At 42.6% G+C, this 14,749-nt stretch overlaps 1 protein-coding gene across 3 annotated transcripts in view; it reads right to left on the bottom strand.

Moving 5' to 3' along the window:
* LOC124711891 (Fanconi anemia group D2 protein) overlaps positions 1 to 14,749 on the bottom strand; it is a 206,393-nt gene that overhangs the window by 160,176 nt on the left and 31,468 nt on the right. For all 3 annotated transcript variants that reach the window (XM_047242137.1, XM_047242136.1, XM_047242138.1), the window contains exon 7: positions 10,952 to 11,266. In XM_047242137.1, coding sequence (XP_047098093.1) covers positions 10,952 to 11,266 — 315 coding nt within the window. The remainder of the gene's footprint in view (positions 1 to 10,951; positions 11,267 to 14,749) is intronic.

Below are 14,749 nucleotides of genomic sequence, written 5' to 3' on the forward strand. Positions count from 1 at the left end.
TGAAATACGTCCAGAGTTATACTTGTACGCAATATATTTCATCTAAACCAACAGAAACAAGAGAGACAATCCTTATGTTTCCAATGAGAGTAAACTCATACTGAAGCTGTATCATTGTAACACATTAGTGCTGTACATGTAATGAATATGCTTGTTTGTAATTATTTCTACTGATAATCTAAGCATTCATTAAAAAATGTTGCTTGTTTGTAATTATTTCTATCTGATAATCTAAGCACTCAGTAATAAAGGGTAATAGAATGTCTTTTGGGGAATATAAATAACTTAAGGAATAAAACTAACAATAAATTGAACGGTTGAGGTATATGTCAAAAGGCATACAAAGAAGACAGTGAACACTGTTATTTTTCGCAAGAATCTTTGTTCTAGCTGACAGCTCAGAGGAAGGCAGTGCAGTAGGAACAACAGAGGGACAGGCAACATATGCTTAGGATAGAGATTGTTCTGACTGCAGACAGGCGGAGTTGTGCACAGCACAGAATGGGTGGGGGAGACAGAACAGACAAAGGGATAGACTGTGGAATAGAGGGTGTGGGTGCAGCATGAGTTAAATTACAGTCATGAAGCTGCGGTGGAAGAGCATGTGGGGCAGGGTCTAAAGAAGATCACAGCTATGAGATTTATGGAATCAAAGCATGTGCTGCAAGGACAATTCCCACCTACATAATTCATAACTCAGAGAAGCTGTTGTTGTGTAGGAAGGATCCAGATGGCAGGTTGTGAAGCAGTCACTGAAATCACTGAAGTCAAGCATGTTCTGCTCTTAGTAGTTCTGGGGCTAGTGGAAAACTGGCCACAGTTTGGTGGTGGTTCCATGAGTAAGTAGCCTTAAACCGCGTGGGGTTTCTGTGGTGTGGACTATGTAGATCCCCAAATCTCGTTGGACCAAGATGTACACGACTGACAAAAATAATTAAAAACAAACTGAGGGGCGATCTGAGACCTCAGACACCCAAACATCGGAGTCAGAATTGATGGCACTTCCATTAATGAATTAGAGTCTAGACCTGAGCAAGAAGTGGGAATTGTAACTGAGAAGTTGGACCAGATCAAGATTAAAGCCTTGTGCCTGGGGCCCAGAGGAGGAAATGTCTCAGGGAACAGAAGCAAAAGGAAGGAAAAGAAAGGCTTCCCAAACAAAAGTGGAGGGAATTAAAAGGCATTGAGCCCAAGATCCTCAAGAAAAAACTGTCTCAGGTTGAAGGGGATACGCAGACCGCCACAACGCCGAAGACAGATAACAAGACGATAAGGGAGGAATCTAAGACTCCCTCCTCTCAGCTAAGCAAGCCCAGAAAAAGCTGAGGCAAGAAATAGGGAAACAGACCTATAGTACTGTAGTCACGGTTTTTAAGATGGCAATTATCCAAGAAGGCTATTCACTGGTAGGCATCACCTTGCTGCAGGAGCAGCTCGTACGCATGTCCCTCTTTGAAATGATTTGGGGGGTGGGGGTGGGGGTGGGGTGGGGGGGGGGGTGGAAGGGCGACGCTGGTCCAGGACCCACATTCAGGAGGGTGTATCTAGATCACGGTGCCTTCATTTTTGACTTGCGAAGGGGTGCATACAGTGTAATGGCTCAAGAACAAGGTGCCCATGATATCCCTGTGGGAAGATGTGAAGTTACTAGTCAAGATGGCAACTGAGCTTCTTAAGACCGCAAAGGTATCAATATGAGTGCCAAATGTCCTTAAGGATGTCTCTCGAAAGACTCTGTTCGAGAAAAGATGGGTTCAGAACCCAAAAGTCTTGACAGAGGATTGGAGAGTAATCAACCAGAAGCTGTACCAGAAGAACGAACCCTGGTGATGGAGGTTGGAGAGAAGTCCCTGAGGGCGATGCGAGAGCAAGACATGAAATTGTTTTTAGGGTTCTCGCAGGTTGCTGTCAGGGTAATCAAAGACTTCAAAGGCAATGATGGAAGCAAGACGGAGTACAGTAAAGGGACCACTGCTGCCCTAAGCCATCACCTGGGGAGACAGGAAGTGAATGTGGCCCTGATACAAGAACCCTACTTATATAAAGGGGGTGTTATCAGGCCTTGGTTGCACTGGAGGTAAGCTGATTTATGCTAGAAATCTAAGAAACTCCACAACATGCATCTACGTAAGAAATGGAATTTCTTTCATGCCAATGATGGATTTCTGTTCAGGGACCAGGTGACCATCAGGATGCAGCAACGTCAGGAAGGTATGACGGGGGAAATTGTTTTGGCGTCAGCATACCTTCCTTATGAAGACAGTTCTCCTCCTTCCAAATGTTGGTTGGATGTGATGCCAAAGTCCACAACCTAGTGTGGGGTAGCAAGGATACCAACAGTAGAAGTGAGTATCTTCTTGAATTTCTCTTGTCTAACAACCTGGAGGTCTTGAATAGGGGTGACGAACCTACATTCAGGAATAGCAGAAGGGAAGAAGTAACTGACATAACCTTCGGTTCCACGATGATGGGCAGCTATGTCAAACAATGGCATGTGGCTTTTGAACCATCCTCATCGGACCACACCTATATTAAATTCAAGGTTGAAATGGGAATCAGACGGACCAGGGTCTATAGGAATCCTAGGAAAACAGACTGGGAGACATATAGGAGGGACCTTGGCTTACGCTTATCAGAAATTAAAACCTCTATAAGGAATCCAGTACAATTTGAGGAAGTAGCAGAGGCTGTAACCTCAGACAGACATAGTGACCTCATTCCAGGACAACTGTTCAATCACCATGAAATGCACAAATAGGAGTGTGCCTTGGTGTAACAATAACTTGGAAATGCAAAGGAAACAGGTACGAAGACTGTTTAACTTTGCGAGACTTGTAGGACAATGGGCAAAATATCGCGAGGCCCTTGTCATCTACAACCTTGCAATTAGACAAGCAAGGGAGGCATCCTGGAAGGCATTCTGTGAGGAAATGGAGGGCACAGCTGCTCACGCCAGACTTCATAAAATCCTCACTAGAGTACCAACTAATCCAGAAGGTATGTTGAGGAAGGAGGATGGGAATTATACAAAGACAGCACGTGAGATGCTGGAACTGCTCCTCAAAACTCACTTTCCTCAATATGCTTTGGTGGATAACATAGACCAGAATGCGATCTCTGAGAGACACTGGTTCTCAGGCACATGAAGAGAAAACTGTGAATCGGCCAAGGGGTGTGTCGACTTCAGTAAAATCCAATGGGCGGTGGGAACATTCCAACTGTTCAAGTCACCTAGCCCAGATGGAATCTCTCCAGCTCTCCTGCAACAAGCAGGAGAGAATCTTATAAGAGTCCAATGCAGGTTATTCACAGTTAGTCTAGCAGCAGGAATCATTTCCACTCCCTGGAAAGCAGTGAAGGTTGTCTTTATTCCAAAGCCAGGGAGAATTGATACCAAGGCCAAGGATAGCTTCCTCGACATCGAGGGGCTTTTAATAACACAACCTACGATTCCTTGGTAAGAGCAGCAGAGGTGCATGACCTAGGGACCACTATATGTAGGTGGACTAGGGCCATGCTTAGTGGGAGGAAGGTAGAGGCCACCATGATGAATGAAAAGATGGTAATTAAAACCACTAGAGGTTGTCCACAAGGAGGAGTTTTGTCCCTTTTATTGTGGAATCTAGCGGTGAACAAACTCATTGAGGAACTAAATTCCAGACAATGCTTTTGCCAAGGATACGGAGATGACCTCGTCTTAGTAGTACTTGGCAAATTTACTGACACAGGAAGGTGGCACAAGGCATGCTGGACATTGTGCAAGACTGGTGCATTAAACAGGATCTGAGAGTTAATCCTAAGAAGACTGTTGTGGTACCTTTCACGAAGAAACATATCCAACACTTAAGTTGGAATCTAAAGCTTTTCAATGAAACTCTACCTGTGAAAGGGATAGTGAAATATCTAGGGGTAACCTTAGATGAGAAACTAACATGGGCCATCACATTAAGAGCATTTGCTCCAAGGCGAAAGGTATTCTAGTGAGCACCAGAAAGGCTTGTTGCAAAAACTGGGGCCTAAAACCCAAAGGTATGCACTGGATATACACCACGGTGGTTAGACCTAGGATCTCCTATGGGGTCCTAGCATGGTGGAAGAAGGTGTGTGGTGGAAGAAGGTAGAACAGCAGGTTGCAGCTAAGGAGCTTGCTAAGGTGCAGAGACTGGCCCGCTTAGCCATAACAGGTGGAACTAGCAGCACACCAACCACTGGGATGGAAGCCATGCTGGTCATGCCTCCACTTCACCTTTGGGTCAAGATGAAGGCAGCAGCTGGCACATACAGACTCAAAACTGGCAAAAACTGGATCACATTGGGATATCCACACACTAAAATAGTGAGTGAGGTAAATATAGGAATGGCTGGGGAATTGCCAGCTGACTATATAATTGTTGTGTACATAGTTCCGCGTAGTCAGCGCGTACACAACAACAGCAAAGGCGCAGCGCTCGTCTGTCTCCGCACTACAAGATGGCGCTGCCTTAGAGACGGACCAAATTCTGCTTCCGCTGATCCGCGTATTAATATGTAACGCAGCCAATGAGATTGCTGCTAACGTAGAACCTTTTCTCCTCACGGATCACACTCACGCAGTGATACCTGAACGCGCGAGGTATTATAACGAGTGTATAGACCTCCAATTAGTCAGTCTGCATTTGTCTGCACCAGTCTGCATTAGTCTGTACCAGTCTATAGTCAAGTTTCAGTCTGCACCTAAGAAGATTATCATATTCCTGTACATAGCCATGAAGATAAATGTATAGACACTTTGTCAAGTATCAGAGATATGTGAGAATAAGATTAATGTACCAAGACCAAAGGAACTTCAGATTGTCAATTGTAAATAGCATCCAGAATCAAGTTACGTAATATTTATGCTGTTATTATTTTAAAAAATGAGTGTGAAAATTAATCAAGTTCTGTTTAAAGATGGTCACCGTCAATCTGCTACTCTAAGCATGCAAGCAGCATTTCTATTGTCTGACCTAACGGCAGGAGATAAACGATAAGACCACGAGACATATTGCTGACACTCGCCTATTTCGTTAGAGCGACGAGTCAAATAATCTGATGGTATGTGTACCGAAGGTCTTACAGTACACACACCACAATAATAATTCCCAACTGCTTCAACAAGCCTTACAATATAATAATTGGAAGAAGGGAGCAGTGAGAAAAAGCAGTTCGACACCATACGGGGGACATTGTCTGACTCACTGATGGGTCAAAATCAGATCAAGGTGCTGGAGCCGGGGTGTAAGGGGTTCAGCCAAGACTAGATGGCATTATCTCTCTAGGAAAACTGGCCTCAGTATTCCAAGCTGAAATCACTGCAATTAGGGCTTGTGTGGGGAACAATGTGCGTAGGTGCTACGAAGACCATAGCATCTACATCTATTCAGACAGTCAGGCAGCCCTGAAATCATTGGCAGCTCCTGCAACAAGATCTAAGACTGTTGCAGAATGTCACAAGGCTCTGGTGGAGCTAGGGGGGAGCAATAGGGTAAACTTAGTGTGGGTCCCTGGCCACTCACAGATTGGTGGCAATGAACAAGCCGATAGATTGGCCACGATGGGGGCAAAGACTCCATTCATTGGACCAGAACCTGTCCTGACAATCACCAAGTCTATGATCAAACTAGAGCTACGGAACTGGCTTCAAAGACAGCACATAGAATACTGGACCAAGGTCTATAAACAAAATCATGGTAAGGTAATGATGCCAAAGCCATGTTTCAAAAGAAGTTGTGTAATCCTGGGCTTGAACAGGACAGAGATTAAACTCATGGTTCAACTGATGACCGACCATGGAAATTTCAAAAATCACCTACATACAATGGGTATAACGGAAGAAGATCCTAAATGTAAGGTCTGTGATGAGAGTGAAGAAACTGCATCACACCTAATCTTCGAATGCACGACATTGGAGAGCAAGAGACACAGAATTTTCGGGACAACTAAACCTGAAGGAATTGTGTCTAACAAAGAACTGGTAAAGGGACTCGCACTATTTAAGTGCATTGGTTGGCTTTACTAGATATACAGGGAGCAATACCGCACAGTAAACTCAGTTTCGGTGCAGGCAGTGGCAGGTTAGACCAAAGCTGTTTTAGCTTCCCTGCCAAAATCAAATCAAATCAGCGGTGTCGGAAGAGCGCACAACTCGAGTTAACAACTGGGTTGGTTGGATGGTTTTGGGGAAGGAGATCAGACAGCGTGGTCATCGGTCTCATCGGATTAGGGAAGGATGGGGAAGGAAGTCGGCCGTGCCCTTTCAGAGGAACCATCCCGGCATTTGCCTGGAGTGATTTAGGGAAATCACGGAAAACCTAAATCAGGATGGCCGGACGCGGGATTGAACCGTCGTCCTTCCGAATGCAAGCCCAGTGTGTAACCACTGCGCCACCTCACTCGGTAACAACTGGGGAGACTGTAGTGCCTGAGCAGCAGCTTCGGTGCAACAGCTCGACTGACTTGGTTAGCAGCACTCTTCAAGTAAATATCGCCGGTGACAATGGAAGTCATAAGAGGCTGCTCATCAGGCAGTGAGATGTTGACATCATTTGCTGTGCTGACGGCCGCTGAGAATTGTTCTCTTGGGGTCAGTACCAATTTGAGGGAGAAAGCATTACAGACAAGTGGATTTGCGAATCTTATGCTCCCAAACAATTTTGAGCATTGGTTCAAAGGTAAATGGTCATTAACATCCCCTGTTCTTTCATCCAATAGTTAATCATTTATGACCCCACTGGTTGTATAGTTTTGGTGTGCTGCTAGACCTATGGGCTGTGTCTGGGGTAGATACTATCGCAGCTAAGGAAAAGTGGAGAAAAATATTGTGGTCATGGCTGGTTAGACATGTAATTTAGGGCTTGTGTGCAGGCAAGCAGCCGCTGACGAGTTCAAGTCTATGTGTGGAGCTGCTGCTGTTCTGAGCTGAAGGGCAGTGAGAGCTGAACATATCTTGTTAATTTACAGCATGCCTTGCCTGCCCCCCCCCCCCCCACCCCCCTCATCCCCTTGTTCCTTGTTCCCTAATAGTAATTGACCAATTTTTTTGTTTATTGTGGGGCAGTTGTATCTCTACTTTGTTCCTTGTCACTGCACACTCTAGGCACATTCAATCATGTGCCATTTACTCTTGTAACACGGGGGTAATTGTTAGCCAAGTAAAGCGCCAACTGGTAGTGGTTTGAGACTGGGGTGTTGTTCAAATAATAACTGAAGCTGGAGTCCGAACAGTGCTTCTGCCTTTGAATTAAATCTGAACTTCTATTTGAGAATTTCAGTATGTACCTTAAAGCACCATTCAAGTAATAACTGAAGCCAGAGATTGACCAGCATCTGGCCCAGTGGGCAAGTGTTGTGAGTGTTGAGACTGCACATTGTGTGTGACTGGGGAGTTTCGAATTAATTTTTATTAATAGAGTTACTACCAAGTTACAAGGGTGGGAAGGGTTGGGAGCAGGTGTGGCATAAGGATGCACTAGAATATTTTGCTGATCCAGCGGGTGGCAGAATACTAGTTTCGGAGAGGTGGGTGGGATTGTGTGTAAGGTGGTTGGGATTGTTTGTAGAATGTTCCACATTTCTGGAATTAATAATAAGTAGTCGAAGCCATAGGAAAGGACATGGTTAAATCATTCCCGTCTTGGATAATATTACGTGATGAGAAAGGTACTTCTTTGCAGCTAACCCCTCAGGTTGGTCAGAGGATTATAGTCCGTGAGACGAGTGATTGGTGCTGACAGTTCCGGCGGGCAGATGGCGCTGTTGCCGAACGTGGCTCACAGCACGCGGCGCCCTGTCTGCTACACGCATTCTCTAGCAGCAGAAATAAAAGCGAGACAAAATACAAGTCGTATTGGTACGCGTGAATTTATTTAAAGTTGATGCTTGAAATATATTAACTCGAAAACTGATGAGAGCTATTTAGTACAAGTATCTAAGATGCTGAAACATAATAAAGTTATTTGTTAGACTTCACAACTGAAATGAAAACTATTTTCGCAAGTTGTTGAACATTAGCAGTTTTGGTTTCCATTGTTAAGTATTAGCATTATTAATTTGTTCTACTACAAGCTACAGAATAATTGGTCAGTGTATTAAGAGTTATAATCTGAAGAAAGTACTCACAATATGATGATCTGGTTGTAGATCGATAGCAAACTCCCTCCTTACATTCCTGAATACGTTGCAGTTACTGTAATGGAAAAACACCACTCACATCACTGTCAGAATCTGATTTGACATTGTCTTCCTCAGCACTACTCGAACTATCACTGCTCTCTCCCAGATGTATAATTAAATTTTTGATGCATTCTTCCACAACCCCTTCGGTTTTGGCCGCCTCTCTGATGGCACTTGCAGTGCTGTTTACAATTTTAGCCCACGTCTCGCTTGTCACTTTATTGATAGCTGCTGGAAGGAGAGTTTCCACTTCAGAGATCGTGAATTTTTTATTGTTTGCAGCAATGTAATTTTTTATCTGCGCCCACACTCCTTCAATTGCATTGAAGTGACAGTGGTATGGAGGAAGCCGAACGATTTCATGCCCGTGCCTTTTAGCAATCTCGTCAATTACATATGTTGGAAATTGGGGTTTCTTTTGTACCACAATTTCGAGCAGTTCCGCCTTCCTTAAATCTTCTCTGAAATCTACTTTTCGCCGTTTCAACCACTGAATGATATCGTCTTTTTTTCTTGCAAAGGTTGGTGCCTTATCGTGAACAACGGAATGATAAGGCGCATTGTCCATAACAATCACTGATGGACTTGTCAGATTCGTCATAAGCGATGTCTCGAACCATTCTTGAAATACTACACTGTTCATTTCTTCATGGTAATCTCCCGTCTTTTTTGACCGAAACATTTTCAAGCAGTTTGGCACAAAACCTTTCGATGTTCCTGCATGTAAGACAGTAATACGCCCCCCTTTTCCAACAGGCACTGCCATTGTCCCCTCAGGCGTTCCATCATTCCAGCCTCTACGTAAAGAATGGCTGGCATTGACCCAAGTTTCATCTAATCACACCAGACTTTCGAATTCCACACCCATGATCCTGCGCAGAAATCTGCACCACCATGCAACTACATCTGTCCTTTGCATCAATATTTTGCATCCGTTAAACAGTGAATAGCTGAAGCCTATGTCTTTCAACACTGTACGCAATGAAAATTTGTTCCCTTTAAAAAGATCGTCTTTCTGAAGCGACACCTGTAATTTAGATAGAGTGGGATGTTCCCTTCTCTTATAATAGCTGTATATATGACGACGAATAGCGTCTTTCTGAAAATCGTCCAAAGCTGTCACCCGCTTATTTCTCGGTCGCTTCTTTCCTGGTGTGTGCAGCTTTGTTGTGCCACTCTCGTCACACTCTACACTATACTGTTCTTTCCCTATCTTTACAACAGTGTTCTTACTTATTTTCAATGCTGCTGCAGTTCTCTTCACAACCTGAACAACAGGAATTAAGGGCCCACCTTTGTCCTTTTCTTTCTCAAAGTAATCCCTCACAGAGCACACGAATTCACGGGCCTGGGTGTGTAGCACACTTTTCTTCCTCCGTTTCACTTCTTGTGGTGGGCTGGTACTACCCGCCACACTAGACATTGTTTACAATGAAACATAAACAAAGAAACATTAAAAACAACAAAAACGAAATAAACTGCGAATTCAACTTCAGACAAACGACGAACGACCGCACCACCTGCACGCGAGACACTGGTAAGTTTCAATAAGCGCGCGCGACCGGGTTTCAGAGCGGCAACGTGGCCCTTGCTACCCGCTCAAAGTCAGGCCGTCATTGGCTGCCTGCCTGCGGTCGTTAGGCAACGGAAAGACGCTACCGAGCTGTCAATACCAAAGACTCGTCTCCCAGACTATAGAGAAGCGTGGATATGGCACAAGAAATCTGTCTAAAGACTAGGTTTGGAGGGTAATGCATGCCTGGAAACACCTTACTAAGACATCAACAGACAAACAAGGGATTGCTTGTAACTGCTGAGGCTCAATCCAACAGTGGCCAGACTATATGGGAAAGACTTTTTGGTGTAGAAGGGAAGGCAGCAACCAGTTTTAATGGAACCATCAGGGAGATAAAGCTGAACATCCAGGAATGTGGTGTGATGGGCTGAGAAGGACCAGTCAAAGTGGATGGTTGTGGTGTTGGGCTGTGGAGGAATGGGACAGAGTATCTGGGCCCTGTATCCAATTAATGAGGATATCATGATATCATCAATGAACCTGAACCAGGCAATGATTTTCAAACTTCCGGGGGCTAGGAATATTTCCCATATGCAGGGTGGCAGAGGAGAAGGCTGCCAAATAGGCGAGAATGATCATGCAGCCCTCAAAAGAGAAGTAATTACATGTGAGGATGTCGCTAGGTGAATAACGAATGGATTTGTGGGTTTGGAGTCAAAAGTATATTGTAGTGGTAGTGTTTAAAAGCGGCAAGGCCACGAATGTGGGTGGTGATGGTGAATACCGAGGTGGCATCAATAGTGATGAGTGAGGATTTAGGCAGTAATGGAGAAGAAATGGTTTACAATTGGTGTAGGAAGCGGGTCATGCTTCTGAAATGGGAAGCTAGGCTGCAGGAAATTGGTTGCAGGTGTTTTTCAATATCTGCCTAGATTATTGGTCAGAGCACAGCAAGCAGCTACAATGGAGCATGCACAAATGTCAGGTTTATTGACTTTGGGAAGCATTAGAAAATGTGTGTGTGTGGGGAGGGGTGGGGCGAGGGGGGGGAGGGGGGGGGCGGTTAGTTGCAGTGATGAGGGTGATGGATTAAGAGGAGAGATTCTGGGATGGGCCTAAAAAGTAAAATTTGGTTCAAAACACTAAAACAAAGGATTGCCTAAGGGAGCTCTCTCTTCTAAAACCTATCATAGAGAAGATAATGTTGAATAAGACAATGCTGACTATTATTAAAACATTACATACCGTATTCATGGTTGTGAATGTCTTTTTAAGCAGAGCCTCGCTGAAGACGCCCGATTTGATCTTAGATCGAACGCGCAGCTCCACAAGTCTCTGACGTGAAGGCAAGGCAGCATGAATGACTACCAACACAACGATGTCCAATGGAACAGGATCCAATGCTGACTCTATAACTTTTAACCATCCATCAGCCACAACTTTTGACAGGAGAAATGCATCTCGCAAAGCTGTCACTGTTAATACTTTAGCACTCTCAGCAGCTTCAGTGTCACCATGCAGAGGAGTAAAATCCAGTCCTTTACGAAGCCCTGAAACTATCTGCAATTTAAACAAAGGACAATAAATTCTTTTGCTATTGAGTGAATCCTGTAATCCATTAAAATTAATTGGTAAATCACAATACATCAGCCACAACAGAAATTTATGAAGTGGGAATGGATGGTGGTGAAGGGAAGGAGAGGGAGAGTTTTTTTCCTTTTTTTATTACACAAGGAAACTTCAAAAATGTAAAATTCATTGGCAAATTACAGTATGTCATCAATATGAGAAGCAGGGAGAAGAGATAGGAAAGGTGGAAGGGGTTATTAATCAGGAAGGAATGTTATTAAAATAATAATAATAATAATAATAATAATAATCACTTTATCTACAGTAACATTTTTCAATTTTTAACTGTTTTAAACCATGTGTCTTTCCTGTGTTTCATGCTCTGTCTTCATTTAGATTTGTGTTGAAATTTTATGCATTGTCAGAATGCAGAAGAGTTTCATGAGGTGAAATCTGTCCACTGAAATGCAGAATACTTATTTCAATGCAGATGCCAATGCGGTAATAGGGCTTCATGTATTAAGATAGAACAAAGGAACTATATATATATGCACTATTATGAGCATTTTGCAATACTGTAAAAGAACTGTCTGTTTAAACTACTTATTTTCATTGTACCTACAAAAGACTTAATCTGAAATTTCTTTTAGTCGGAGAAAAATCTTTTAGTTCCCTGAGACTAAACACAGTATATATGAAACAAGCAAGAGTACACAGAACAGTTTATTAAGATGTTAAATCAGGAAATATAAGCGAAAAAGTAACAGTTGAAAAACAGGCAAAAGATGTTATGCATACAGGGAAGACAAATGCATCAATCTTACTGTCCTATGTGTACACAATCGAAATAATATACCTAAGTTGTTATCAAAAGAATATCCTTAATCAAATAAAGCAAGATGAATATAATTTTATGATTTCAAGAATCGAATCATTCTGCAAAGGTACTTTATGCTGCAATAACCCATCAAGAGTGAAAATCTCAGTGTTGATAGAAAATTCAAAAGTTCTCTGCTCTTCACAATACATAATGTTTCACATTGGGGACAACGGAATGGCTCTAATCCTAAGCAACAAAGAGTTCTTGAGTATTGGTTTGGTGAGATGTTGTAAACAACTAGCCAATGGCCTTGCCGCAGTAGTAACACCGGTTCCTGTCAGATCATCGAAGTTAAGCGCTGTTGGGTTAGGCTAGCACTTGGTTAGGTGACCATCCAGTCTGCCGAGCGCTGTTGGTAAGCAAGATGCACTCAGCCCTTGTGAGGCTAACTGAGGAGCTGCTTGATTGAGAAGTAGTGGTTCCAGACTCGGAAACTGACATATGGCTGGGAGAGTGGTGTGCTGACCACATGCCCCTCCATATCCGCATCCAGCCTCCTATGACCTCAGGATGACATGGCGGCCAGTCAGGAGTAGTTTTAGCCAACATTTTATTAAACAGAAGGGTAGAATTTTGTAGGGAGGCCTTCCATAGCCAAAAGCTTTAACAGTGGCAACATTCGTCACATATCATGAGTTTATCTCAATTCAAATCATGGGAATAAGTACTGACAGTATTTTCAATGTCTCATCTTTGAAGAAAACATGGATTTTCTGAAAAGTTTACTTACTGAAATTGATGAAAAATTTGTTAACACCAATGGCTGCAATGTTGATGATAATAGGTTTGTTAGCAGTGTTGTGGAGCAGAGGACAGATTTGATAAATTAACTGAACTTTTATTCAAATGAAGTGGCAGATGGGAAGGCATATGAAGTTAGTTCCTAATTATCAAGAAAGCAAGAGATTATTCACTTAATGCATCACAAATCTTATGTTTGTTATGTCTTCACCTCAGCATCAAACATCTGCCATTACATTTTGCAATGAATCCCATTAGCTTGACGGAGACTGAGACCACAGCTTAAGGTTATATTCCAATCTTCTCCAACCTATCTCTCTCCATTCCCTCAGAAAGGAAGTAGCAGTACCAAAACTTTAGGTTTTCTTATGTGAGTATCAGCAGTATTTAGAACTTTAGCTCTTAGTGTAAACAATTGCCAAACATCCCGTCTCCTTGTAATTGAGGGAAAGATAAAGCACGTTACACTCCTATTCATGAATGATGATGGTTTGCACAGTCTGACACACAGATGGCGACTGCAGTGTTGCTGGTTTAAGCAACAGTTGTGGTTTGCGCATACATGTGCATTGCGCTTGAAGAAAGCCTGTATCTGGCAAATTCTCTCTCATGGTTGCGTATGTAGAATTTGTTGCTTCCCATCCTTATCAGTGATGAATCTCATAATAAAGGGAATAACTCGTTATTATGACTTTTAATGCATGCGTTGGCTCTGATATTCACAGCAGAGAACTGAGAACACTACTGAACGCTCACTGGCTGTCGTAGAATGCATGACGTAGGCGCAGAACAATCCTAAACCCTAACTTTATTGACATGACATAACAGAAATGATTGTTCCTTTATTTTTCAACAACAATAGGTTTACCAGTTCACAAACTTGTGGATATGTCTACAACAATATGTCCATCCATTCAAAAGTTTGTGGATGTCCAAAACTTCTTATCCTATAAACATTCTTTCATGGACATAAAAAGGTGCACATATGAAGGTGACAACACTGGGTTTATAGTGCGTCTTTCAAATACCTCAAATTTTGGACCCCATAGTGAATCCACAGTATGTAGATTTCTACGGTAGCATGCACTGCCGTGCAGCAAAAGTACTTCTGGTGAGAGAAATGCCTGGCATTTACAACTTCAACTGCCTTACAAACACATTGCTAACATAAATACTAGTCATAATACTTCAGATGCAGAACATTTCAAGTGTTTGTGAGATACTGTGATGTGTACTTATTGGACAGCCCACTTGGCAGCCACCAGTTCTACACTCCGTCGTCACACACACTCCCACAGTCGAATACATAATGAATGGAATTATACGACAACCCTCAACCCACATTGAATTTTGCAGTGATTGCATAAGTACAATGGGATGTCTGTTTTGCTAGATGATCTACCATATATAGTTTAATATGTCATGGTCATAAAATGCTGACTCGGATGATTTGCAAAAGAATGAAAAGACTGGTAGAAGCTGACCTCAGGGAAAATCTGTTTGGGTTCTGGAAAAACGTAGAAGTGTGAGGCATATACAATTTATCTCAGCAAACAGACTGACAACAGGCAATCTTATCTTTATAGATCTGGAGAAACGTTTTGACAGTACTGACTGTAACACACTCTTTGAAATTCTGAAAAAGCAGAGATGAAATGTTATCTACAAATTGTTCAGAAAAAAAGACTGCAATTATTTTACTCAAACATCATGAAAGGGAAGTAATAATTGAAAAAAAACAAAAAAACAAAAAACAAAAAAAAAACAGTGGGTCTTGTCCCTCATATTATTCAATCTGTACATTGAGCAAACAATAAAGGGGCCATAGAGAAATTATGAAAGAAAATTATGGT

This window comes from Schistocerca piceifrons, chromosome 8, assembly GCF_021461385.2.
Source record: "Schistocerca piceifrons isolate TAMUIC-IGC-003096 chromosome 8, iqSchPice1.1, whole genome shotgun sequence".
NCBI lineage: Eukaryota > Metazoa > Arthropoda > Insecta > Orthoptera > Acrididae > Schistocerca > Schistocerca piceifrons.